We start from the raw sequence: 25,809 nt of genomic DNA, 5'->3' as shown, positions 1-25,809 counted from the left end.
ATATTTAACGATTATGAGATTAAAATAATAGGGCGAGGTATAGAAAGTTGTTAATTTTTTTTTGTGCTTGAATACTCAGCCAACGATTATGAAGTATGCTGTCGGTTTCACAAGCGTGGCTGTCTAACTTTGACACCTCCTATACCATTACACAAGATACCTGATTCAATCGTGGCAAAGATTTAAACATTTGGCAAAAGGCATCCGCTGTACTATCGTCGCCATATCAGTGTTACGTCGTTGGTTTCTTGTCTTCGCCCAAGTCCACAATGCCTAGCCCCTGAATCAACTGCCGCTTTGTCTCTTCTAGGAGAATATTCATATCGGCTTTACTCCAATATGCCTCGTTATAGCAAACTGTCCATACGAGCTGCCCCTTCCAAGTCCAGAAGAAAAGCTGCGGTGCCCTTTGAAGTATTTCCATACCAACCCAGAAATCCTCGACTCTCAGTACAATTTCTCCTGTCTCATTTCTCACTTCCGATGCGATCATTCTATCAACCACACCCAAGCCGCTCATCACGGGGTCAGTTTGCCCGGGCATTTCGGCTGGCATCGGCTTCTCCAACATGGGCAGCATCTTCTCTTGGGCACAGCTCATTGAAGGCAAGAAAGCATCAAAGCCCTGTGCATAAATCTCTTTCAGCTGCGTGGCATGCGAATGGAAGGAGCCATCTGTGACCATGATGGGATAGACGTTCCCAGATGACGCGATGGTAGCCGCAGCACCACCAGAAGGCACCGTCCTGGTAGTAGTGGCTATGCAGTATTTGCGCAAGCCAAATGCAGCGATAGCAGAAAATGCACGCTCCACAACTCCTGCGGGTGTGGGACCTTCAAGCGCTACCACGGCACTGACGAGAGCTGAATGCTGCGCCATGTTGACAGTCAGAGCATGAGCCTTGCAGGCCGTGATGATGGCTTTCGACTCCGATGTGGAGATGGTTAAAGTTGCACGCCCAGACACGCCAGCTGGTGAGTGAAGACTGTAGGTTGGTTTCAAGGTAACTGGAGGCAGTTGAGTAGAGAAAGCCATAAGTCGCGACATGGCGGCTGCCTCGATCTCAGGCGTGTATGGTGCTTGAGGCACAGAGGCAGAGACCTCGAAACTAGGGGCAAGATTTGCGGGCTCTGTACCGAACTCGTAGGGCTCGGGTTTAGCCATAGCATGTGTGAGGTAATTGAAAAGAACCATGAAGGCAGGGCCATCGAGCCGGAAGTGCGAGGAGCTCATAATAACCTCCGAAGTATGGGGAAGAAAATGAAGCGTCATAAACTTGCTAGGTGGTAAGCTCTGCATGAACTCATCCGCGGTCAAATTCTCTTGAACCACCACACATGTTTCAGCCAGCCAATCTTCAACAGCCGCAGGCGTCGTGGGCACTTCGTAAACGTATATCCCATTTCGCACCGAAGCCGCGATCTCGGGGAATGCGTAGCGCATTTGTTTCCAGCCATTTCGAAGAGCATCTGCTGGAGAGCCTAGGATGGGATCGAAGCTCACTTTGGCGATCATCGTCTCGTACCAATTCTCACGACCGGGTCTCAAGCTCTGAGCGCTGACGACGAGGGGGACTTTCTCGATCAAACCGAGGGGCCGTTCCCAATGTCCGGCGGAGGTCTCTGTCCAAGACATCCCTATGAAGTTGAGGTGAAGCGTGCGTTTGAGTGTGAGTTTTCGGAAAGTTGATAAGTTGAGGTTCTTGGAGATTCTATGTTGAAGGAAAATTCACAAAATAAATATACAGAGGTAACAGGAACGAGGAGGGGAGGGGTTTGAAGGAACGGGGTATGCATGGAAGAGAGCCCTGCTGCATGCGCCTTGTAGCAGCAGCTCTAGCCTAAGGTACCTTACGAAGGATGGTAGCTGAAAATCTGTAGACCGCCCATGGATTTAGTTATCGAAGGCTGTAAGTCGACGTATCGGTTTCGTAGATCCATGACATAAAGAGGTCAGCCGATATAATACTAGCGGCCTTGTAGGCTTCTGCAAGAGATGATGAGTAACCTCTATACGCCTACCATGCGCTAAGATGCTTTCTATGTTGTCGAGTATGGAAGCAAAAATTGAGTTGCAAAATGGCTATGCCAGCGAGTTCAACAATTCCCATTAGCCAAATACTAAATACCCCTAACAGTAATATTGCACTAATGATAGGAGCTCTTATATCGTATCCCCGGCAACTACCGTCCATCCAATGGATTTCGTGATACTTGCTATGACCCCTCAGTCATTCGTTGCGTCTCCTCTCTATTCACAAATCGGTCGCACAAACTCAATCCCTCGCCATCCTCTCAAACTCCCCGACCAACGCCTCCAACTCTCCATTTCCTAACTTTCTCACCAGTCCCATAATCTCTTCATACGCCTGAGCACTTAATTTCTCCTCCCCCGTAGTAAACAGATCCAATCCTTCGGGACTCAACCACGTCTTTCGAAAATGCATTACCATCCAGTTCCCCCCGCCCTCCAATTTCCCATACCCAAAAATCTCCCATTCGCACTGGATCAGTGACAGGAACCATCCTACGCCTACCCAGCTCCACCCTGCGGGGTTGTCTGGCCACATGGTGTTAATGGCGTGGATGCTCTGTACGGCATCAGAGGTTTGCTCCTGGTAGTGCACAAGGTCGTCGATGCGAGGGAGCGGTGGGGAGGGTACGGGGGCTAGGATGGAGGGGAGGTATGCTGTGAGGCTATTGAGGCGAGATATAGGCGCCTCGAGTGGGAGGGCCGTGTAAGTCACTGTGCAGTTGCGCTTGGTGCGCCAGATGGGGAGCGTGGAAGCTGAGATATGCCATTTCTCATTACAGAGGTAGGGAATTGAGGGGCCGCCAGTGTTGTCGGAATTTTCGAGGCTGTAGAGGGCAGGGAGGCGGAGGGAGGTGGTGGTTATGATGGGCATTTTTGCTCAGAGGTGGAGAGGTGAGAGACAAAACAGATGGATAGGATGTGGAGGGGTCAGAGGGGGGTGGAGGGTTATTTATACTTATATTTGGTAGTTGTGAGACGGCTGTACGCTGTACCGGGGCTTGCTAACGTGATTCTCGACGATGTTTAAAAACTACTTAGTAAATGTGGTACTTGGGATTTTTCGAACTACTTTAAGAGTACTAGGCACAGGAGAGCAGAGTATCATTATCATCCGACTCCACCCATTCGATTGCTGTAGAGTTTATACCTCAACTATTTCCACTGGTCCCGTCCAACCTTGCCTGTCAGTGCTACTTTCAATAGGTCTCCGTTCACAATCTCCTCCTTCCGCTCAACAAGTTCGTCTACAGACCAGTTTGCACTCACGTACCTACCACTCAGAAATCTGGCCCCGTCAGTAGTCAACCAAACCGCCATACCGCCGGGCAGCTCTGGCGTGTCTTCATGAAATTTCAACATGAAGCTCGGCGACATATCTGTCTCCACCATCCCTGGGTGCAAAGCAACAGTCACTACATTGGGCCGGGCAGCCATCTGCTGTCCCAGCTTCACAGTTGCCAATTTGGAGGTGCAGTATGCTGCCCCCTCTTCCTCGATATTCCACGCAGCTGACGACGATATGTTGATGATTGTGCCGGGTGCGGTACCAAGGAGACGAAGAAAGTACTTCGTGGTGAGGAGGACGCCCTTGACGTTGACTTCCTACACAAACCGATGGCACTTAGTATTCAAATACAGCCATTGGTATAGTAGATGCTAATTTAGAAAAAGGAGCACTTACAAAGTTCTGCCACCACAGGTCCAATTCCATGCCATCTACTTTAGTGTAGCCAAGGCTCACGCCCGCGTTGTTTACGAGCACATCGGCATGACCGAACGCGTCCTCCACCTTGTCAAATAGAGTCTTCACTGAGACTTCGCTCGTCACATCTGTGGCCACAGAGAGCAATTGGACGCTGGGCTCGATGGCGCGGATATACTCAGCTGTCTCTGCGAGTTTTGCGACGTCGCGAGCGGCGAGAACTATGGCCCTGGGTTTTGCACGAGCAAATTGCTTTGCTAGACCCTAAGTAATTTTATCTTGTAAGCGCAGTCCACATACTTGGGAGAAGTTATTGAAGTTTGGTTAGAGCACCCTTTTTCCAATGCCTTGGCTGGCACCCGTGATGACGATCACCTTGCCATCCTGTGATAAAGCCGGTGATACTGGATTAATGGACCCATATTCGTCGCGGTGGACCGTTTTAGTAAATGCCTCGCTCTTCACGAAATGATCTGGCGGGAGATGTTGAAGGGCTTCAAGAAAGGCTTCCATGATTTTGGCACGTAAGATCTAGGAACTGTGTGAGAGGGAAAGGAGCTATTTATCTACTTATCGGCTCTCTACTTGGGGTTTTAGCGTCTTGGCAACTGCATAATGTGTAATCTATCTTACTCGGTTTTATCTGTTCTTATTTCAAAATAGTTTGGCAAGCCACAGTATCTAATCTACCGGTTCAGAAACGAAATGATATCTCTACAGCACTTCAGTAGTCAATAATTATGTAGTGAGCCTCGAAAGAGACAAAACTGTTACATTTTAGAGTAACTATACTAAACATTGAGCATTTAATAATGCGTGATTGATTGATATAGTTAATATTCAGTATTTCCTTGCATGTTCTGTAACGAACTTTCCATTGCTAATAATCCCATACTCATATCCAATCGTAAACTCAAGCCTCGACCTATCCATAAAAGCCTCCTCATCCGGCACCATCTTCTCTAGATATTCCGGATCTGCGTTCATATGCAGATATTGCCCAAGGTCTTTAACCAGCGTCTCTGCCGTGCCATCGTGGGCCATGCACTCCTTCCCCATTGCCTTTGTAGCAACATTTAGCAGTTCTTTTGTCTCGGGCGTCGTGTGATACTCATTAGAGTGTTAACTGATGGCTTATCTGAGTGCATTATGATACATACCTGACGATAATCAACCACGCCGTACCGAAGGGAGAGGTCGACCATCTTGGGGCCGTGTATTTCAGACCAATAATGATGGAATTCTTCCGACGACATCCCAGGCTTGCGATAGATGAAGGCCGTGATGCGGATGAGTTTCTCTTGAGCGGCCATATCGGCTGGTAGAATTGGGTTGTGGTTACAAAACTGCTCTCCGAGTGTGATAAGCTATTACAGAAGGGAGAAAATATAGGACGATTGACCAAGAATCAGGAATAGGTGCTGTGGAGGTAGGAGACTCCGGCTTTTTTGCGAGTGACAATTACGAACGCTAGGTCAGGCAAATGTTGATCACTATGGCTTGAAGCAGGCGAGGTCTTCCGTGCCGCTGATGTACGTTATCATTGCTGTAAAACAGAGGCGTGAGTAATCTAAGCCACCTTACGCAGTATACCTTATGTATGAAGTGAAAAAACCGCAAACTACTCTTTTAAGGTTTTAGCTTACTTTTTTTTATACTCGTATCAGGAGAAAAGGCACCGAAACTCTTATCCCCTCGTCTGGCAGCCCCTGGCTACGCTAGCAGCCCCCCCCTATTAATCCACCCCTACTGGCTCCTGCGTTGTTTACAAGTATTATATAAGATATATCTTAAATTTAACTGAGTAATAAAATGATTTCTCCTATCACATTCCCTTCACATACCCTGAAATATTCCCTGCTAGCGTAGGAAGTAGCTGGCTGCCAGGTGTGGGGATAAGGTAAGGTAAGCTTACCTAGCCCGCAGATGCAGATTCCAAGTCCTAATCACACCGGCTGGTTCAAAATATGCAGGCTGCGTCAGACATGCATACACATTATACAGCGCAGATCCCATGTACCCCATGTACCCCATGTAAAGTATTCCTCTGGCCTACGATGGTCGATGGCCTTGTCCTACCTACCCAGGAGTAGCGCCACACCCAATAGAAACAAGAACGCCATTACCAACTAATAGTATCGCGAGACGAACAAGTCTCACCTTCCTCATCCGTCGGGTGTTATCCCTTGCTATCATTCCAATAATGGAGGGCTCTTAGATCCAGCTAAATTTACTCGTATCAAACGTGCTGCATGCACCTCGTAGAAGATTGAGGAGGATGAGGCGTAAAGAGCGGTATACAGCTTCTCATCTGGAGTCTGGTTTGATAGCTCTACGACGCAGTAGTACAGGCACAAAACCGACAGAGATGGAGAAGAGATTGGGCGAGACTTTGGCCTGCTAGAATGTGGCACAGAATACTTCCGATTCCGACCTCCCTCAGTGCTACCTTTGAATTTTCAGCTTTTCTTCCCATACTACTGTTTATAGTGAAAACCGACATACCCTTCAGACTCAAAAATCAACCTTACCATAATGACTGTTGGCGACTTTCCTCTCAATAATAAGATAGTGGTGGTCACTGGTGGTGGCTCAGGTAAATATATAATTCCATCGTGGTGAACTTCTGACTGACAATATCAAGGACTTAGCTTCAACTTTGCCCAACTGGCTGTGGCACAGAACAACAAAGTAATCATTGCTGACTTACGCTTAACACCAGAAGCTGGAGATTTTGTCAAAAAACACGAGCTATCAAAGACCGTCATCTTCACAAAATGCAATGTTGCTGTGTGGAAAGAGATGCAGAATTTGATCACGATGTCAGAGGAGGAGTTTGGTGATGTGCCCGACGTCTACGTTGCCGGAGCGGGTATTTTCGAAAAGGTAAACGCCCCGCACTACCAAAACTACCTTATAATAATTCCGAGTCAATCTTCAGCCCGAAATATCCTTCTTTGAAGACCAAGAGGAGGATCACTATTCCCTCATGGATGTAAATGCTTCGCATCCGATCAAATTGACTCGCATTGGCATGAAGGCTAGCATCCCACGCAACAAAAAGATGGTCATGTGCATTGTTGCCTCTATGGCAGGCCTCTATCCATTGTACCCAAGCCCCGTCTACAATGCCTCCAAGCATGCCGTTGTGGGCTTTGTGAAATGCATGAAGCCCGCTGACATCGAGGAGAATATTAAGATTGTGGCTGTCTGCCCTGGGTAAGTTTCTTGCTGACAACACACGGTCTTAAACCCTTCGGTTACTAATTCAAAATTGACTAGGCTCGTGGCCACTCCCTTGTGGACTGATGATATTAAGCCGCAGTGGTCATATGATCAGTCCCAAGCGCTGTCCGGAATGGAAGTTGCGGAGACAATTATGGAGTTGGTTCAGGAGGGTAAGTATGAAGGTGGAACTGTCATGACTCACACTCCGTATGCTGGAAAAAAACCAGAGGAATTTGTGGATATTGAAGCACTATTTGCACCGCTCAGGGAGGCTAGCTATGCGCCGGTTCGTGCGTGCTTGAAAAAAGAGAGAGGTACTCATGCAAATGGTACACCAAGCACAAATGGTCCTGCATAACTATAAATCTGATTGATGTAGCTGCATAAGATCTATGCTTATTAACATAATTCAAAATCTTATGAATATAAATGCTGTTGTTGCACTCTTGGCCATAATTATTCTCTATGCCCTGAGAGGTAAAGCCTGAAGGCAATAACCATCTATGATTTAGGTGAACGTCGCGTAGTCTACTGTGGTGGCTACGGTCATCAACATACTGAGAAACGTTTAACCTCAATCGTTCAACGTCAAAAGTTGTTGGTTATACATTTTCAAGTATTAGTTGGCAAAAGCTCGAAGGGTAGTTACCAGCCGCTAATGATATTTTGCGGCATAATCACAGTTGTTCCATCTCAACAGCAGCTGCAGGAAGTATAAATCATTTCATTTCAATTCATAAATTCATAATATTCAAATCCCTGATATAGCTTTGTATGTATTTCTAATCGACTCCGAACAAAACTCTTCACTAATCTATCCTATCTAGCTCGTGGTATGGTGCTTCAGAATTTATTCCTTCGTAACTGGATCCTAACGTTAAAATCTTTTTGGAAAAAAATCCCATAACACGTGCTTTTCCACGGTCTGTGTGGATTGGCAATGGAAATGTCAAAGCGGCGGAAAAGCTAACACATATTACCTGTAAGCGGCATGTTTTTGTGTTATGAAAGAATAGTGATGGGAATACTGACCTCGACAAAGATCTTATTCAAGTTCAACATGGCAATTGGGATTCCTAGACACTTCGTGTTTCCGTAGCCAAAGATTAGCTCATGTACCTTCTGCATTCTCAGTAGCAAGTCTTTATCCTCGATCAACCAACGCTCTGGGCGGAAAATCTCCGGATCCCAGCCAAAGACGGAGTTGAGCTGCAGGCCCCACGCGTTCAAGCCAATGAAGGTTCCTCCAGGCACATGGTGCCCATTGATGATGTCTCCCTCAGGCGGAACTTGTCTCTCTCGGAGCTGAGTAATGGGCGGGAAGCGCCGAAGACCTTCGGATATGCAGGCTTGTAGATATGGGAGCTTGGAAGCTTCGGATTCTTTAATCGGGGAAGAGAGGAGTCCGGCGCGGTCTGCGGCATCAATTTCGGCTTGGAGCTTGGCGTAGACAGATGGATTTGTAATAATTGCAAGAAGAGTAGCACGCATTGAAGTGGCTGTGGTATCAGACCCAGCAACGCTGTCTTGCGGTCAGTGCATGGTAGTTTTGGACAAAGAGACGAAATTTATTACAGGGAAATGGATATCTCGGCCTCTGCCTCGTCGGCTGTAAGGCCATGCTTGAGGAATGAACCAAGCATATCTTTTTTCGGTTCTGCGAGAGGCAATATACGTTGATCAACTACCTTCTTCGAGATCTAATTCAGTTGGTCAGACCTGTGAGCAATATATGGACAGATGAGTGGCTACTTACTCCCATAATCTTGCCAATTCCAGTCTTGTCTCTCGCAGAAGGAGCAAGTGCTTTCTTGATCCAACTAAAACTCATGATATTTCTAACCATTGTGTTGATTTCAATAATCACAGAGAAGTGCTGCACGATGGGAAGTTGACTCTCGATGGTGAAAAGGAAGTCATGAACATCTCGATCCTGATCCACGAAACCGAGTGGCTCACCAAAACAGAGGTGGGTAATAATGTCCACAGCAAGGTACTGGATTCTCCTACCAATATCAAACACTTTGGTCTCGCCATTCTCCGATACCCATTTTTGCTCAATTCGCTCCACGAAATCCGAGATCCGTTCATCGATTATTGCTTCAGTACCTAGGATCTCCTTGCCGGAGTACTGTTAAGTAGTAAGCAAGAAGTCACAGATAAAAACACTATAAGAGATAGCTTACACCGGCTGACATCCGATGCCGTAAATGATTGTGCTTCCCTGTGTCTCTTTCCGAGACGATGTTTGGCACATGAGGATCAATCCTGATCGAGTCAAACCATGGTCCTCTAGTGTAATGTGACCGTGCTGCTAGAATTCGTCGTACAACTTCCGGGTCATCTGTTAAGAGGTGGTTTGGTCCTATCCGAGCGATTGGACCTAAATTATCTACTCAGCATAATATATATATGGCGATTTCTTGGCGATTAACGTACCAAATTCCTTATTGATATCCACAAATTTCTTGGCTGAGTCCCCTGAAGCAATAACTTTGCAAAGCCATAGTCTAGTAAAAGCCGCAAAGCTGGGCCCGGGAATGGTATTCAAGTGGAAGTATCTGGTTTTAAGTACCGAGATGACATTCAATGTCAATATGGAGAGGATAACAATTGCGAGTAGAGGCAGAGGGTATAGGGCGACGAACTCCGCTCCAGCCGCCACAACAGTGGCAAGGCTAGACTTAATCTGATCGAGTATCATAATTCATAGCGAGAGCTCAGTAACACGAAATTGCAAAGAAGAGCTTTTTCGAGATGTTCTGTTGACTGAAAATAAGACCACGCTCAAATCTAAGCTATAAACCAAGTCGCATTTAACAACGTATCGGGGCCGAAGATAAGCCCATCGTTCTATCAACCGAATAAACGACGGGCTAAAAGCTCTCGCAATCATATGACTTCAAGGGCATCTCTCATCGAGCGTTATCTCTAACAACAGATTCCTTCGAGGAAACAGATCCTAGTCCATGATGTGATGCATGCACCGCCGTCAACCTACCTTCCTCACCTGCCTAGCCTTCTATTACTCAAATCAAGTTTACGTCAGAAGGATTCCACGATTAGCTTTGAAATCTGTAGGTATAATTATGGCGTTCCTTTTCTGACCACATTGTCAATGTCCGTCAGATCATTGGATACCATCACCTTGGAGGCGCCTCGGAGAAGCTTTGGATGTGAGACAACGCATACACAAACCTGGTACCCAGACACATGAGGTTTATAACCCAGCCGCCCGCACGCCCATGCTTACGCCCCTAATAAATGAATTTGACCCTGTAAATAAACGACGAAGTACTCTCTCCGTGAATAGGGGGGAGGTGGAGAACCCAGCCGCCCCCGCACCCATGCTTACGCCCCTACGGAGTAATAAATGGATCTGACCCATGTGAATAAACTACTCTCTACGCGGGAGGTCCCGCGGTGCCTCCCGTCGGCAAGGGCTGACCGGCATTCTCCGGTAAGTTGGGGCTAGCTCTGTGGTGTCCAAAAGGGTCTTAGCTGCAGCCTGCCCTGCCCCTGTAGGTTATTGCCCAACCGGGGCTGTTGCGTGATTCGGGACCGAGCTCCTATCCGAGCCCCTATCCATACATGGTCTGGAATCGTGTACGTAAGTACGGACCATGTAGCCTCATGTGCACAGCTTGTGACGACTCGAGTAGAATGAAGAATGAGGTGGCGCCTCACGATAAGGACGGAATGCAGGCTATGATTTGGCTGAAGATATGCACTATGCCCGTAATTGGACTACTAAGTAGTATGCTTTTAAACCATATCTGTAGATGTAAAATCTTACCTAATTAGGTATATGTTATATCTACAGACATTACTAGCCTCAAGGGGTAGTCCGCACGCTACAGGTAATAATATTCCTTGTAGAGCAAAACGGGCATATTTAGATGTAAATTTGGCCTGGGCAGTATCGTGGTGCATCCGAGGATGTCCTCCCTATACTTGAGTAAGCGAGGATTCATATTGCAGGGTCGCAACAGGTAGCAAAGACACTACACTTAGGATGCCAAATTGGTGATGCCCACATCTTACCTTCCACATCTCGAAGAGTATCTTCACACTTAGTAACACGTTTGATCAATCCTCAATCCTCACCATGGCCTTCAATGCTACTGTTACTATCAATGAGGTGCCCGTAACAATCTTCAGAAAACTTTACGAAATCGAGAGTCGACCGCTCGGAGTGGCTATCTTGGTGCTATTTGCCGTGACGTATGCTAGTTTTGTTCTTACGAAGAGCTCACCAGAGGCAAAAGTTCCATTTGTAGGCTTGGAGCTTGGAAGCCTGTCAAAGAGGAAAAAGAAGTACGTCACCGACGCCAATGCTCTCCTCAAAGAAGGGTACGACAAGTTCAAGGATGGGTTATTTCAGATCACAACCACAGAAGGCAACTCTTTCCAAATTCCCACATCGTTATTTGCCTTCTAATACGTCCTATAGGAACTAGAATTGTAGCAGGGCAGAGGTTTTACACTGAATTGTGTGACTTCAAAGATGATGAACTAAGCTTCAAGGGGTCTATCTCGGACGTGAGTTTCTGACAGAAAGATAGCATTAACAGCCAGCCTAATGTTATACTCTAGCTTTTTGCAACCCATTATACTGGGGTTTTGATATCAGACGACTTGAAAGAACTCGCCATAAACCGGGACTTAACTCCAGGAATGGGTAAGTCAACTGTTCTGCCTGCTTCTTCTGCTTCAGCGAAATGATTCTGACCGGCCGCCACAGCAAGGCTTACGGAAACTCTTGAAGATGAAGTCAACTACATTGTTGGGAAGGAAATAGGTTCATGCAAAGGTAAATTAACCAGCCTTGCTTCGTTGACCCCGCTGACCTGGACGCTTAATTAGAATGGAAAGCCGTTATTATGAATAAGGCAACTCAGAATATAATTGCATCTGTCACGGCACGATCCTTTGTTGGAATGGACCTTTGTCGTGACCCAGACTGGCTCCGAATTTCAGTAGACTATTGGATGGATGCTTTCGCAGCAGCCAAGTCGATTAAATTTTGGCCAGTGTTTTTGCGTCCGATTGCAGCTCGTCTCATGCCACAACCAGCTCGTATGCATGCAACCCGCCAAGAAGCCCAACGACTGGTGGTACCCGTCTTGAAAAAGCGCCTGGATGCCATGCAAAATGATCCAGACTATCAGAAACCAGACGATATCATGCAGTGGATGATTGATAGACTCGGTGATAAAGCTGGTACTGATGAAGAGCTCCATCATCAGGCTCATCTGCAATTGGCACTTGCCATGGGTGCTATTCATTCGACCAATTTTACACTTTTGCATGAGATGTTTGATTTGGCTGCCTATCCTGAGTATCATGAGCCGTTGAGAGAAGAGTACAGAGAGGCCTTGAAATCAACCGGTGGTATTCTGACAAAAGTAACACTCAACAAGCTGTTGATGTTGGACAGCTTCATGAAGGAATCGCAGCGCTACAATCCTCCGGGTCTAAGTAAGTTTGCGGATAAGCAGCTTCTAAATTGAAAGCATTAACTAAGTGGCAATAGCAAACGGTCGTCGCAAGACTCTGAAAGATCTGGTTCTGTCCAATGGTACAGTAATACCCACAGGCAGTAATATTGAGCTTCCGGCCGGCGCTGTCAATGCAGATCCATCAATCTATCCCCATGCAGATGAATTTGATGGCTTCCGTTTTTACAAGCTTCGTAAACGCAGTGAAGATGATATGAACAAACATCAGTTTGTGACTTCAAGCCGGGACAGCTTGAACTGGGGCTACGGACGACATGCCTGCCCTGGACGGTTCTTCGCTGTTGATGAGATTAAAGTCATTCTTAGTAAAATATTGCAGAGCTATGACCTCGCGTTGGTAGATCCAGCAGCTGGCCGATACAAGAACTCCAGCTTTGAGACCATGGTGAGACACAAGATTGAACCATATTATATATTTAATGCTGATTCTATAATAGGTCATCCCAGATATGGAAAAGGCTGTAATGTTCAGAGAGAGGGCTGTCTAAGTTTGAACCTTGGGAACAAAAGTAGCCAACATTTCCTCGAAGTAGTTTATCAATCATTTCATAGAACCAGAAACCATATAGTCATTTATGATAGTGCAGAAAGGAATTATCATTTGATTATTTTCAGAGGTCCAAAATCTCTAGAAACCCAAAGTGAACACGCAGTCATACAATCAATGATTTTCAGCTCAAGGAGGACCCATTCCTAGATAGTGGACCATGCAGTATCAATTGGCAAAAGAACACCATTAATCATCTTTGATTCATCAGAGGCCAAGAATCTGATGCCATTTGCAATATCCGCTGGGCTGATATGCGTTGTTGGTATTCCTGCTGTATCACTTGCACAGTGTAGCTGGATAATGGGTCTGGAGTCTGGTCAAAATGTGTCGCCTTGGACTAGAAGGGTGAACCAACTGAAAGACCGCAAAAGCTGCGGGGTCAAAATATTCCATCTTCATTGATGTCGCAATGTTGGTCGTGGTGGCTAAACAAGGTCAGCAGTAGCTCACCGAGATACACGTAGTCGTTCATCCTAAGAATATCTGAGAGTCGGATGCCGGCTCACCTCCTGGACACACGGCATTGCATCTGATGCCTTCCAGACGGAATCGCCACGCCACGTTCTTGGTAACACCTGCCTAGAAGCGATGTTGCTTTATCAGTACTCCACATTTAGAAGGTTAGGAAGTGATCCTTCACTTACTAAAGCATGTTTACTAGCCGTATAAGCTGCACCAGCAGCCGCGCCGCTCATGCTTGCTTTGCTGCAGACATTGACAATCGCACCGCTCTTCTGCAGCTTCATGGCGGGCAGAACCTCACGCATCAGCTTAACAGGCACATCCAAGTTGATAGCCATGACTCGGCTCCATTCATCATCCGTGGTCGTGTCGACGCTCGACCAGCCGTCTATCACGCCAGCCACGTTGACTAGGATGTCAATCCGGTCGCCAAATCTTGCCTTGCAAGAGCTGACTGCAGTAGGTATGGCTCCGGAAGTTACCAGATTGCATTGGTGAAACTCGAACAGGGACTGTTGTGAGTCCGTGAGACCAGCGGTGGTGGGAAACGGGGATATGTCGATGCCAAAGACTCGTGCACCCTCGCCTAGGAATTGGAGTGCTGTTGCATGACCGATGCCTGAGGAAACCCCAGTGATAATGGCGACTTTGTCTGTAAGCTGTGGCATATTGGAAGATCGAGAGAGGATGGGGAGCTGCCCTGTGTAATTTCGCTGTGTAGGTGGGATTATTATCTAACTGGTTTGGCACAACAATCCTTTCTCGTCGAGATACCCCTCGATATATAGTTGTAAAACCCCTGTTACTTCGTCAAGGATCCTAGTAGCATTAATAACTACATTGTAAAACATAATAAATGTATATATAAATTCAATATTTATTATTAGTTAAAATACTAACTAATAAGGGACATTTCAAAGTCGCAGCAAATCAGTATACATGTGCTGAGGCAACCCTAAATGATTCAAACCATCTTAACGCCGACCACCATCGTCAAGGCGATAATTCTATCTCAGAAAACGCGTATACCCACCGCTTCTCCATACCACTGCCGTATGTTGGAAATCATGGACATCTATCTCCACATAATCATCTTTTTTGTTCTCTGCCTCACCTTTGTTGTCCTCGAAAAGATTCTCGGTCCGCACCTTGAAAAGAATGAGCCGCCGCTGCTCACCCACAAAGTCCCATTATTTGGGCACTTTTATGGACTGGTAAGATACGGTCCTGAATATTATACTCGTGTTTCTGCAAAGAGCCGCCCTCCCATTTTTACACTTGGTATTTTTGGCACGAGGAGTTATGTCGTGAACACCTCCCAAATCATACACAGCATTCAACGCAACGCGAAGACGTTGTCATTTGCTCCTTTGATTCCATATGTTGCAGAGCGAATTGCAGGCCTCAGACCAGAGCTGTGTAAGGCTTGGTTTGTGGACAATGGGCGTTTCGATGAGGGCATGGGTGTGGAGCATCACAGACTTATTCATCACACCCTCTATACCGTGGAGGGTGCACGGCAGATGAACGATGCTGTGCTTACTGAGCTGAAGCCTTTGATGGATGAGATACCTTCATGGGGAACCAACTTTGGTATTTACAAATGGATGGTCCATGTCATCTCCCAAACGAGCTTTGGTGCAGTTTATGGACCAAACCACCCCATGAATGACGTGGAGGTTGAAAAGGCTTTCTGGTGAGTTCATTATCCAAATCTCAGCATCGAACTTTGCTAACTTTTCTAGGGCATTCGAGAATAATGCTGGAAGTCTCTTAACCAGCGTGTGGCCCAAGTACCAAGCTCGCACGGCATGGAATGGCCGTAAAAAGCTGGCCGCAGGGTTCCTCAAATATTATCAAGACGGAAACAAAGGGGCTTCCACCTTCGTCACTATGAGGCGGAAGTTGTTTGAAGAGAACGGATTCAAGATTGAAGACATCGCTCAGTTCGAAGCTGGAATGTCAACCCCCATCTTATCCAATACGGCTCCGGCGCTCTTCTGGCTGATACGAGAGATATATGCGCGGCCCGAACTACTTGCTGAGGTTCGTGAAGAAATCTCTCATGCCATCATCAAGGGCAGCCGCGATGGGAACCCCACGTTCACGATGGACGTTCCCAGCCTCAAAACAAAATGCCCGCGCTTCGTGGCTGTTTATCATGAGATACTTCGCATGCACGGGATCGGTACATCGGCACGGAGAGTACTCCAGGACACGATTGTCGACAACAAGTACCTTGTTAAAAAAGGCACTCTCATCCTGATGCCTTTCGCACCTGTCCACGCCGAGCAGAAGTGGTGGGGCAAGAACCCAGCGTCCTTTGATATCAACCGTCAACTCAAAACAGACGGCCCAAAACGTCCTGCGGTAGCATTCCGCTCATTCGGTGGCGCTCCACACTTGTGCCCGGGGAGACAGGTTGCGACATTGGAGATTCTGTGTATTGGTGCTATGCTTATTTCGCGCTTTGATGTGGAGCCGGCGTTGGGTTACTGGACAACTCCCAAGCTGACCTACACGATGTCAGGTATTGCGACTCCTTCGAGCGATATTGCGGTGGATATGAAGCCGCTGCCGGGGACTGATGGAGAGTGGGGATATGAGATGGGGAATCCGAAGCTGAAGTTTAGCTTGGCTTCCAACTAGGCAGTTGGAAGTGCGATAAGAGTCGAGACCAAGTTGCGGCGCAGGTGTCGATTTCCGGCTTCTTTCATGTGAATCTGTAATGGGATAGTACTCGAGTACGTACCTAGCTGAGAGCCCAACGGGGGCAGGATGCCGAGGTTGGAAAGCTGCATGCGGCATTATCACCTTCCGGTTTAGGGCTATTTTATAAAAAAAACGCGTCTTGCAATGGAATAGTACATACAGTGAGATACATGCTCCCAACCGATGGATGTGTACTCGAGTACGTACCTATTTCCGTAAGCGCTAAATGACGCTGGCGGTCGTGCAAACAAGCTTTAGGTAGTATGGGGCTGGGGTGATGAAACCCAATTCGCCGAGTGGGTGGAAGCACGTAGCACTCCGTCTGCACCCCATATGCACCCCGATCCTCCCGCCCTAGGATGCTGTGCCCCTGCCATTATTGCCCCCGGCGCTTTGACTTGCTCACTCCCTGCGGAGGCTCAGCGGGTAAGTATTCGTAGGGTGCTTGTAAGGCCCCCCCAGACGCCCATCATGCTTTGCCAAGTAAGGTCAGTAAGACGCTCTGTTTACTACTGTATCGCGTAAGACACAGTGCCAATCAAGGGACCCTTGCTAGTGCTCTACGAATACTTCACCGCTGTACCTCCGGGGACTTGGGACTGCATTGTAAGTCTTTCTTATCAGTTCACGCGGCGTAAAATGCGCCGCGTGTAATTTCGGCGTATTCGTATTCATATTGAGCTAATCGATATAGAGTATTTGCCTTGTATCAAGGGGATATCGAAAATACGATTGATGATTTAGAGCTTAGTGTGGCTAAGATCCGTTTTTTGAGAATTATTGCAGTAACGTGGAAGACAAGAGGATTGGTGCTTGCTTTCAGATTTTAAGCCCAACCCCCACTCCCTACCGAAATTTGAAGGTCGGCCTTAAACACAAAGGTGAATCAAAGGACTGTCTTTTGAAGAAAATAACCTACCGACAATGTTGTCAAACGCAGTCCCAATATTCACAGTTTTTGCTGTACTGGCTGTACTTTTGGATAGATTATTGCGCCTTAAACTTGATCCTAGAGAGCCTCCTCTGATTTCTCAGAAAATTCCAATACTGGGACATTTGGCGGGATTCCTGAAGTATGGAAGCGATTATTATCTACGTACTAGGTTCGTTATCCTTCATAATGACAAGAAGATGGTTTTCTGATGAGTTAAAAACAGCGTCAAGTACAAAAAGCCGATTTACACATTTTCCATGCCCAATGGCAGGACATATGTTGTGAACTCGACTAAGCTGGTCACGGCAGTCCAACGAAATGCTAAAACCATCTCGTTCGATCCTATCTTGACTATAGTAGCCCAACGCTTGGCTGGCATTGGCGGCCCCTCACTTGAATTACTGAGAGAGCTTGAAAGTGGAGGGGGAGGAGCTCACAGGAAACTTGTCCACTCCATGTCACCATCTCTTACCGGCCATGGCTTGGATCTGATGAACATACCAATGCTTGCCAATCTCCAGAAATACACCGATAAACTTGCAACACAAAAAGATTCTTTTTCTCTCTGGAAATGGACTCGCCGTGTTATCTCGATTGCTAGCACCGATGCTGTATATGGCCCTGAGAATCCATATACACGTGACAACTATGAGGAAACATTCTGGTAACTACATCTCCGAAGTCTCTGAATACCATCCTTGACCAATATAACTAGGGCTTACGAATCGAAACTTACGATGCTATTGCTTAATGTGGTACCGCAATTAACCGCCCGCCAGACTTACAAACGGCGGGAGTTCCTGGCCGAAAAAATGATTGACTATTACCGTCGTGGAGCCTGGAAGAAGGCTTCTATCATGGCACAAACGCGTTGTCAGACGGGACTCGACAATGGAGTCCCGATTGAGGCCATCGCTCGCCTGGAAGTCCCAGGTGGAACTGGTATCTTGTCCAACACTGTACCAACTGCCTTCTGGACGCTGGCTAACATTGTTTCCAACCCAACTCTGCTATCAGACATCCGGGCCGAAGTGGAGAAAGTCTTTAAAATTGACTCCTCCAGCGGAAAAGATGTTTGGACCCTCGACACTGCCGAAATCCGAACACAGTGTCCCATTCTCTTCTCCGCCTACCAGGAGACACTACGCACACGCGCATCATTTGCCTCTCCGCGTTTTGTTCTAGAAGACACCGTTCTTGACGACCGTTATCTGCTCAAGAAGGGTGCAATCCTCCAGATCCCCAGCGCTGTCTTGCATTACGAGACTTCTCAGTGGGGTGATGAGGCAAAGGAATTTGATCCCTACCGTTTCACTAAGAAGAGTGAGATCAAGCGCTCACCGGTTGCGTTCCGTGCTTTTGGTGGTGCGCCCGCCCTCTGTCCTGGGCGACACTTTGCTACTGTCGAGGTTATGTGTTTTGTTGGCATGATTATTGTGAGGTACGATGTTGAGCCCGATAGTGGCGAGTGGAAGTTCCCCGAGCCTAACTACAGCAATGTTGCGGCGAGTATTTTGCCGCCGTTGGGGGATATTGACGTGAAGGTGCGGTTGAGGAAGGGGTATGAGGATCGTAGTTGGGCTTATAAGGTCACAACTACGAGTGAGGAAAAGAGTTTATTTGCATTGGCATCGGAATAGTGAGATTGACATGGCCAGAAGTGGTCAGAGATTGAGAAACTGGAGTGGATGACAACAGCCTCTACGTTCTGTCTTCCTGTCTTTGGGTTGCACAGCGAAAAAAAAATAAAAATAAATGTCTTTTTCATATATAATTGCCTGAATCACATAAACATGTCGAGCGGCAAATGTTATCCCGTCTCATGTTGGATGATTTGAGTTTTGAATGATACCGACTTCAATTAACTAGAAGAATGTGTTATTAAGTTTCTATCCAGAAATTCACTAACGTGCCACTCGTCAAAGTTCCCACTGAAAACGAGGATTCTTGCGTATGGCCTCGCCGTACTTGAGAAATAGCAACGGGACAGGGATAAAAGCTATCGCGATAAAAGCGAGTACAGAATTACCCCATCCAAGGCCCAACCTCGCATACATCGGCGGGCCAGCCAAGGGTAGGAATGCGCTCACGATTGATCTAAAGACCGTAGTAGCGCCTATGCTGGATGCTGCATACATTGGATATGCGTCGACCAGATAAGTATCAATTGGTAACTGCCGAATTGTTAGTACCTCTTGCCAGTGCCACCGCAGAGCAATTATGAACCTACCAGGAGCCACATGAGACCCAAACCGACAAATCCTGTGCCCAAAATTGGAACGAACCAATGAACTCCATAGTGCGTTGCCCATCCGTATATAAACAACCCAATCGGAATCGATATGCCACCGGCGACCATAGGTTCCAGCCGATATTCAGGCTTCATTTCACCCATTCTGGCCTTGTATTTTAGTCTCTTATCGGAAAGTATGCCAAAGCTGATAGCACCAGCTGCCATGCCTACTCCGATGCCGAGGAATACCACCCCAATGATGTCGACCCCGAAAGCGTACTCTCCTATAAAGACCCCAGCTAGTGTGGTAAGAAGGAGGTAGAAATACGAGTATCCGATAGCCACGTGCACGGCAAGACCAAGCACCACGGGATAGAGGAAGAGCATCTTGAATGGCCTGATCAAAGACACCGAAAGTTGAGTTGTTAGTGAGAGATCCTTATGTAGTTTCGACCGAAGGTTTTGATTTCCCGTCTCATTGCGGATGCTTTGAACCTTCTTTTCGAGTACAACGGAGGGATAAGTTTCCCGTAGGAAACAACAGTATAAAATCTCTGTGGCTCCAGCCTGAGAAGTCAGCAGTTGTCAAATAACACAGCAAGAAAACTTACTAAGATAGCCATCAGCCAAAATACCCAGCGCCAACCTTTCGCTGCGGCCAAAAAAGATCCAGCTACAGGTCCGAAAAGCAGCGTCAGAAGTGGGCCGATTGCCAAAACAGCAATCCGCGAACCCCGTTCCGTTTGCGAAAACATATCAGCGACAGTTCCACCTCCCATGGTAATAGGTGCGGAACCAGCACAGCCTTGGAGAAATTGAAACACAATCAACATGTTGAGGTTGCTGCTTACAGCGCAGGCAATGCTAAATATTACGAAGAGGATGGCCGTTACGTGGTACAGCACCAGCCGGCCATAGAGCTCAGAGAGCGGGGCGATCACCAAGGGCCCAAATCCAAGCCCAAGGGCATAGACTGACACAACCATAGTGGATAGGATAGATTTGTCAGGAGGGTAGTCCATCAAGACTTCTGGGAGAGCGGATGCGAACATCGATGGAGACAGAGGTCTGCATTGTTAGCATAGGCCTCAATATTTTCGAAGTATACACATACGTGATTAGAGTCATCAACGCTACCACTAGGAGGACCCCCCATTTCTTACTCTTGGACCAGTACACCGGATCATATGAATCTCCTGGGCCATCGAATCCCACAACATCAAAAGGCGACAACTCTCGACTTTTTTCGATGTCCTGCTCCGAGTCTCTGTTTTGATCAGACGACCCTGCAGCCGTAAAAGACCCATGGGGATCTATCAAATCTGCCAGCACTTCTGCAGTCTCGACATTCGAAATTGGTGTAGCCATAGTGACTGAAATTCTGAAATTTTTCTTAGCTGGCATGCAATGTCCAAACAGCGAAGGTTACTTCGTACATAGATCTGCAATCCATCAGAGTATCTCATCATCGCGCATAGCTATGCTCCCTCCGGCATGATCCTACTAGATAATTCTAGCTCTCATCAGGGGGCGGCACGGGGAACAGAGTCAGATAAGCAGTGCCGCCCCTTTGCAGCATTTCTTCTGGCGGTGTGCCCAATATTGTAAGCAAAGGAATACTTCGGAAAATTCCCTATTTGGCTATCTATGTTAATATTTTATCCTATTATTCGAATGATAAAATGAAAGGTAAATATTGAATATTGGTAAATAAATGAGGCGCAATACTCTACCCACTCATGTCTCCCGCATTGTTAAGCTTTGTCTTATGCAACAGCTGCGGCACATGCCGTTAACTGGGGACGGGTTGTTGATTATGTCGACCGTGGTTGCATTTGCTTTTGCATGTAGTGTGTGTAGATCCTTCATTGATCCATGGCTGCCATATCCTTACCAGTAGACCCTTACCTATGGATCCGTGTCTGCAGGGCTGCTGACGGGCCCCCATTGTATTGACTTCCCCCCCTGTACCCACCATCATCAATCTTAATCTATCATGGGTTTATCCTCATGGATATACTCCATCCATACAGTACTGTGCATGTTTGAGCCTCTTTCCATTGCGAGCGCTTTGCTTACTATGACGTTCTTATCTCATTGTACTACCGTGCCAGCTCACTCATTTTTTACTGGCTTTCCTGTGTGTAACGTTGCTTCGAGCACCGATACGCCTGTTTCAACATCGGCTATACCTGTTCGCTGTGCCATTCGACTAACCTAACGTCAATAGGTCCAACCAATTGTGCTGTCCTCACAACAACGCCTCCAAACCCATTCTTTCCAGAGGCACGGCTCAGAATATTTCGAAGAGAAAGTAGAGCGTTCTTAGAGGTGGGCGTTAGTGATATCTGTCGCTTACAACGAACACTGTATTTTCACACCTTGGCTATTAGCATAGTCATCATGGCTGCCACAGAACCCTTACCCGCGGCCGTCGTGCGTGACACCGTGAGAGTGCCACATCCGCCAACTAGAGCAGCGGAAGGGACTGAGAATTCAACATTATCAGACAGTCCTCTAGTCTCTGCTGGTATCCCCAGGCTCGACCAAGATGCTCCTCCGAGTCATCCCGCTGTAAGAAGCAGCAATGATGCTACTATGCTTGACACTGAAGGAGAGGTGCCCAAGGTGGAGGGACAAGAGGAGACTGAGAATGTGACGAAATATCCAGGTGGTCTCTCATTGGCTCTGCTCACACTCGGATTATGTCTTGCTATGTTTGTTGTAGCATTAGACAACACTGTCATCGGTACGACTATACCATTCTAGGGACCTCTTGATTGCCTGCTAAAAATTACAGCAACTGCTATCCCTCGCATCACAACAGACTTTGACTCTCTCAACGATGTTGGCTGGTATGGTTCTGCATATCTGCTCACGAACTGCGCGCTACAGCCAACTTTTGGAAAGATCTATACGCTGTTCGATGTAAAATGGACCTATATTTCCGCATTGCTGATCTTTGAGCTCGGATCAATACTCTGTGCTGCTGCATCAACCTCGACTATGTTCATCGTTGGACGTGCCGTGGCAGGTATAGGAGCAGCGGCACTGTTTTCTGGGGCTATGAACATCATTGGTTTTAGCGTGCCTCTGAGACATAGGGCAATCTATATTGGTGCTTTGTCGAGTATGTTTGGAATTGCATCCATTGTGGGTCCCATCATTGGAGGCGCATTCACGGACCGTGTGTCGTGGAGATGGTGTTTCTGGTATGAGCTCTTTCAAATTGAAAATCCTCTCAGGCGATAAGAAGCTGACAATTATAGGATCAAGTATATTCCAACTGGACGCAATGATGCGAACTTAACTAATGATAGACAGTTTGCCTTTTGGTGGTGTGACTATTCTTGCCGTGTTTCTCGTCTTCAAGAATCCGGATCACAAGAAGAACGACAAAAGCATAAAACAGAAGTTCTTAGAACTAGATATCCTTGGTGCAATTTCACTCATCAGTGCTGTCATTTGTCTACTTCTCGCATTGAAATGGGGTGGAGTAACATACCCTTGGAGCGATTCCAAGGTTTGGGGTTGTCTTCTCGGCTTTTTCCTTCTCCTTGCCGTGTTTATAGCTATCCAATTTAAGCTTGGGGATAAGTAAGTACTGTCCACGAAAGTGGCCAAATTATCTGCTAATTACTGGCACAGAGGTACAATTCCTCCCCGCATCCTGAAACAACGCACAGTCTGGTCTTGTTGCTGGTTTACGTTTATACTAGGCCTGGGTCTCTACGTGCTCATTTTCTATCTCCCGTTCTACTTTCAAGCTGTAAAAGGTGTCTCTGCGGAAAACTCTGGAATTCGCATGATCCCGTTGCTAGTGAGTATCACGCTGGCCTCAATTGTATCCGGCGGAATGACCACAACCTTCGGATACTACGTACCGTTCCTCTGGTTTAGTGCTATATTCTTCACTATTGGCTCTAGTCTTCTCTACACTCTGGAGGTCAGCTCTTACGCAGGAAAATGGATCGGCTACCAGCTCTTGGCTGGTATTGGCTGTGGTCTCTCTCTCCAAGTTCCATTCGTTGCCACCCAAGTTGTGTTGAGTGTCGAAGACCAGGCTATTGGTAACTCTCTAGTGGTTTTCTTCACGAGTCTCGGCGGTGCCCTTGCCGTCTCAATCGCCCAGAACATCTTTAGTAACTCCCTTGTCTCGGAGCTCACGAAACGCATTCCTGTCGACCAAATCCCTGCAATTGTTGCCGCTGGTGCAGCCAAGGTTGCTGAAGCAACACCACCGCGGTTCCTACCAGATGTCCTTTATTCCTACAATTATGCAGTGACAAGAGCATTCATTGTAGCCATAGCAGCTGGCGGTATCGGCCTTTTACTGTCATTATTCCCGGAATGGAAGAGCGTCAAGACCGCGAAGTCTACAGACACGACGGCTGAAGCTGAAACCATCGAGAAGACCACAACCGACGAGACCACAACCAACGAGGCCACAACCGACGAGACCACGGTTGAAACGAAGAGTGGTGTTGGGGCCGAGGTCAAGAGCAAGTAGGTTGGGGAAGGCAATTGTTTTAGGTGCTTGAGGATGGGATATCTATGCTCTGGATGGGGGAAATCGAATGTTTTGATATGCTTTAGTAGTGGATTGTTGAGGTTTTCTTGTAGCTCATTAATTTAAAGTTAGGAACCTGACTAGCTTGGAGAATATAGTACGTCCGTAACAGTAAATACCGTTGGGTCAAATTGAAAGAGTGATGTGATTGATTGAGTCAGATATAAGGGGGGATATACGGGTGCCAAGGTACTGTACAACCGAGATTGATCTAACAAGAATTTAGTTCCAGCACACAATCGTTTTTTAATACTTTTTTAAATTCTGTTTCTTACGACCTGTTGTTGATCAAGTCCACTCCCTGTTAATGACGCTATATGGGAGAATCGATCTTGTCCCTTCAGAAGTCCTGGAAGCACCTGGATACACCCACATGGGTGTAGACCAGACCAAGAATCCTGCGAGCCACACATAACCCACAATCCTAATCCAAAAAGCTGGAGGGCCCGGCGTCCGCTTCTTGCCACAGATCGCTCTGTAGACCGCTTCGACGGTATCCTCAATAATAATCCCCAGTGCTTGCGTTACGAAGAACTTTACCGTCAACTGTTTGCTCCAAGGGAGGCCCCCCGCCAGATCCGCGATGGCATGCACGACTCCGGAAATGTAGAACGTCGCCATGATCTTAGTATATCGCTCTAAGATCCCGCCCTCAGGCAGGTGCAATATACTCCGCGAGAGAAACAAAGCTGGCTCGCCCATCATCCGCCGCAGGTTCTGGTGCCAGAAGTTACCCCAGAACCGGCGCACGGAATAGGCATCGAGCAAGGAGCCAAACAGCGGCCGCCAGAACCGTGGCTCGCTCAGGCCGAAACCGACGAAGAAGAAGCTCATAAGTAGCGGGACACCGGTGATGAGACAGTAGCTATTAAGAAATCCGGCGACGGTGACCATGATTCGCATGGCCAGCTCCTCGGCCGTGACGTCCCCAAGGCGAGTGAAGAACCGCACACGATCCGCCCCGAAGAGCGTGGCGGGGTCTGGCGGGGGCGGCTGAGACGAGAACACGTCCATCGTCATGTAGGCGCAGACGGCGATGAGGAAGGACCGGGCGAGGAATACGGGGCGAGAGGGCGTGTATTCGGGGTCTTGGGCGTGGAAGTGCGGGCAGTTTTTGGATTCTTGGGGCGTGTTGATGTGCCGGAGGGCACAATTGACGTTGAAGCCCCAGCGGAATCGGTTCCAGAGGGTGTCAATAACTGATACTTTGGCGTGGAAATTCTGATGGGCCTCTGTAGTACGAGTAGCCCCGTTCAGTTTCTTCCCTGAAGACGGAACCCAGTCCACTGGTCCGTTGTGCTCGAAGCTCCATTTGCTCAGCAGGTTAAGGTCGAAAAACTGCAGGAAGAGTACGAAGCTCAAGCCGCCAAGCAGTGATGCCCAGAATGGCCGCATGTAATTAACAGAACTGACAATAGAATGTACGAAGATGAGTTGGAGGGGAAGCACTGCTGGACGCCATAGCGAGGCGGTTGGCGTGTAGCAAACTGCGAGGGTGGAGGAAAGGATTTGGAGGGACAGCAGAAGTATGGGATGTATTGGGATTGGACTTATGAAGTTGGGGAACTCCATGGCTGGCGGTTATTTGCAGGTTCGTCAAAGTATGTTGTATTCCAGCCTCTCTTTCTTGCTTTGGTGCCCTTCTCTCATATATATACCTTACGTTGTTGGGTCATTTGAGCCAGGACAAACCCGATAAACCCGACAAACAAAATACAGAAACCCCGGCATTAGCAACCTAGAACTGGAGCAACTAGAGCGCGCAATTCCGCGAAAGGCTGAGAGTGGCGTCGACAGCGCAGGGGAAGCTTCTCCAGCAGGGAAGTAGCATGACGAAGGAGACTTAGATCTTACGGGCTAA

The 25,809-nt window shown here is 47.5% G+C and overlaps 13 protein-coding genes across 13 annotated transcripts; 5 read left to right on the top strand and 8 right to left on the bottom strand.

Moving 5' to 3' along the window:
- Positions 1-232: 232 nt before the first annotated feature.
- BP5553_06815 (uncharacterized protein) lies at positions 233-1,636 on the bottom strand (the record flags this gene model as incomplete). The annotated part of the gene is made up of 1 exon (XM_032015438.1): positions 233-1,636. The coding sequence occupies one exon, from the start codon at positions 1,634-1,636 to the stop codon at positions 233-235; it is 1,404 nt and encodes a 467-aa protein (XP_031868859.1).
- Positions 1,637-2,276: 640 nt separating this feature from the next.
- On the bottom strand, positions 2,277-2,906 carry BP5553_06814 (uncharacterized protein; the record flags this gene model as incomplete). Its single annotated transcript, XM_032015437.1, has 1 exon — positions 2,277-2,906. One exon carries the CDS (start codon positions 2,904-2,906, stop codon positions 2,277-2,279), a length of 630 nt encoding a protein of 209 aa, XP_031868858.1.
- A 281-nt stretch (positions 2,907-3,187) lies between these two features.
- On the bottom strand, positions 3,188-4,250 carry BP5553_06813 (putative 3-oxoacyl-[acyl-carrier-protein] reductase; the record flags this gene model as incomplete). Its single annotated transcript, XM_032015436.1, has 3 exons — positions 3,188-3,637; positions 3,717-4,001; positions 4,071-4,250. 3 exons carry the CDS (start codon positions 4,248-4,250, stop codon positions 3,188-3,190), a joined length of 915 nt encoding a protein of 304 aa, XP_031868857.1.
- A 327-nt stretch (positions 4,251-4,577) lies between these two features.
- Positions 4,578-5,050, bottom strand: BP5553_06812 (Uncharacterized protein; the record flags this gene model as incomplete). Its single annotated transcript, XM_032015435.1, has 2 exons — positions 4,578-4,847; positions 4,898-5,050. The coding sequence occupies 2 exons, from the start codon at positions 5,048-5,050 to the stop codon at positions 4,578-4,580; spliced, it is 423 nt and encodes a 140-aa protein (XP_031868856.1).
- A 1,222-nt stretch (positions 5,051-6,272) lies between these two features.
- On the top strand, positions 6,273-7,323 carry BP5553_06811 (putative 15-hydroxyprostaglandin dehydrogenase; the record flags this gene model as incomplete). The annotated part of the gene is made up of 4 exons (XM_032015434.1): positions 6,273-6,333; positions 6,382-6,623; positions 6,679-6,956; positions 7,020-7,323. 4 exons carry the CDS (start codon positions 6,273-6,275, stop codon positions 7,321-7,323), a joined length of 885 nt encoding a protein of 294 aa, XP_031868855.1.
- Positions 7,324-7,967: 644 nt separating this feature from the next.
- BP5553_06810 (Cytochrome P450 oxidoreductase) lies at positions 7,968-9,669 on the bottom strand (the record flags this gene model as incomplete). Its single annotated transcript, XM_032015433.1, has 5 exons — positions 7,968-8,487; positions 8,541-8,665; positions 8,722-9,096; positions 9,152-9,348; positions 9,405-9,669. The coding sequence occupies 5 exons, from the start codon at positions 9,667-9,669 to the stop codon at positions 7,968-7,970; spliced, it is 1,482 nt and encodes a 493-aa protein (XP_031868854.1).
- A 1,404-nt stretch (positions 9,670-11,073) lies between these two features.
- On the top strand, positions 11,074-12,975 carry BP5553_06809 (putative Cytochrome P450; the record flags this gene model as incomplete). The annotated part of the gene is made up of 7 exons (XM_032015432.1): positions 11,074-11,318; positions 11,426-11,507; positions 11,562-11,646; positions 11,710-11,778; positions 11,832-12,446; positions 12,502-12,872; positions 12,925-12,975. 7 exons carry the CDS (start codon positions 11,074-11,076, stop codon positions 12,973-12,975), a joined length of 1,518 nt encoding a protein of 505 aa, XP_031868853.1.
- A 205-nt stretch (positions 12,976-13,180) lies between these two features.
- On the bottom strand, positions 13,181-14,167 carry BP5553_06808 (putative Short chain dehydrogenase; the record flags this gene model as incomplete). Its single annotated transcript, XM_032015431.1, has 4 exons — positions 13,181-13,343; positions 13,393-13,462; positions 13,544-13,616; positions 13,682-14,167. The coding sequence occupies 4 exons, from the start codon at positions 14,165-14,167 to the stop codon at positions 13,181-13,183; spliced, it is 792 nt and encodes a 263-aa protein (XP_031868852.1).
- Positions 14,168-14,566: 399 nt separating this feature from the next.
- BP5553_06807 (Cholesterol 7-alpha-monooxygenase) lies at positions 14,567-16,148 on the top strand (the record flags this gene model as incomplete). Its single annotated transcript, XM_032015430.1, has 2 exons — positions 14,567-15,195; positions 15,245-16,148. 2 exons carry the CDS (start codon positions 14,567-14,569, stop codon positions 16,146-16,148), a joined length of 1,533 nt encoding a protein of 510 aa, XP_031868851.1.
- A 987-nt stretch (positions 16,149-17,135) lies between these two features.
- BP5553_06806 (Uncharacterized protein) lies at positions 17,136-18,785 on the top strand (the record flags this gene model as incomplete). The annotated part of the gene is made up of 3 exons (XM_032015429.1): positions 17,136-17,314; positions 17,369-17,809; positions 17,861-18,785. 3 exons carry the CDS (start codon positions 17,136-17,138, stop codon positions 18,783-18,785), a joined length of 1,545 nt encoding a protein of 514 aa, XP_031868850.1.
- A 279-nt stretch (positions 18,786-19,064) lies between these two features.
- BP5553_06805 (Uncharacterized protein) lies at positions 19,065-20,746 on the bottom strand (the record flags this gene model as incomplete). The annotated part of the gene is made up of 4 exons (XM_032015428.1): positions 19,065-19,319; positions 19,376-19,945; positions 19,990-20,446; positions 20,493-20,746. 4 exons carry the CDS (start codon positions 20,744-20,746, stop codon positions 19,065-19,067), a joined length of 1,536 nt encoding a protein of 511 aa, XP_031868849.1.
- Positions 20,747-21,781: 1,035 nt separating this feature from the next.
- On the top strand, positions 21,782-23,888 carry BP5553_06804 (putative HC-toxin efflux carrier TOXA; the record flags this gene model as incomplete). The annotated part of the gene is made up of 5 exons (XM_032015427.1): positions 21,782-22,127; positions 22,179-22,590; positions 22,648-22,653; positions 22,703-22,975; positions 23,027-23,888. 5 exons carry the CDS (start codon positions 21,782-21,784, stop codon positions 23,886-23,888), a joined length of 1,899 nt encoding a protein of 632 aa, XP_031868848.1.
- A 348-nt stretch (positions 23,889-24,236) lies between these two features.
- Positions 24,237-25,520, bottom strand: BP5553_06803 (uncharacterized protein; the record flags this gene model as incomplete). Its single annotated transcript, XM_032015426.1, has 1 exon — positions 24,237-25,520. The coding sequence occupies one exon, from the start codon at positions 25,518-25,520 to the stop codon at positions 24,237-24,239; it is 1,284 nt and encodes a 427-aa protein (XP_031868847.1).
- Positions 25,521-25,809: the final 289 nt, after the last annotated feature.

The sequence above is a fragment of the Venustampulla echinocandica genome (genome assembly GCF_003357145.1).
Source record: "Venustampulla echinocandica strain BP 5553 chromosome Unknown scaffold_4, whole genome shotgun sequence".
Taxonomy (NCBI): Eukaryota; Fungi; Ascomycota; class Leotiomycetes; order Helotiales; family Pleuroascaceae; genus Venustampulla; species Venustampulla echinocandica.
The sequence above is the reverse complement of the archived record's forward strand: the minus strand, read 5'-3'. Positions and strand labels throughout refer to the sequence as shown.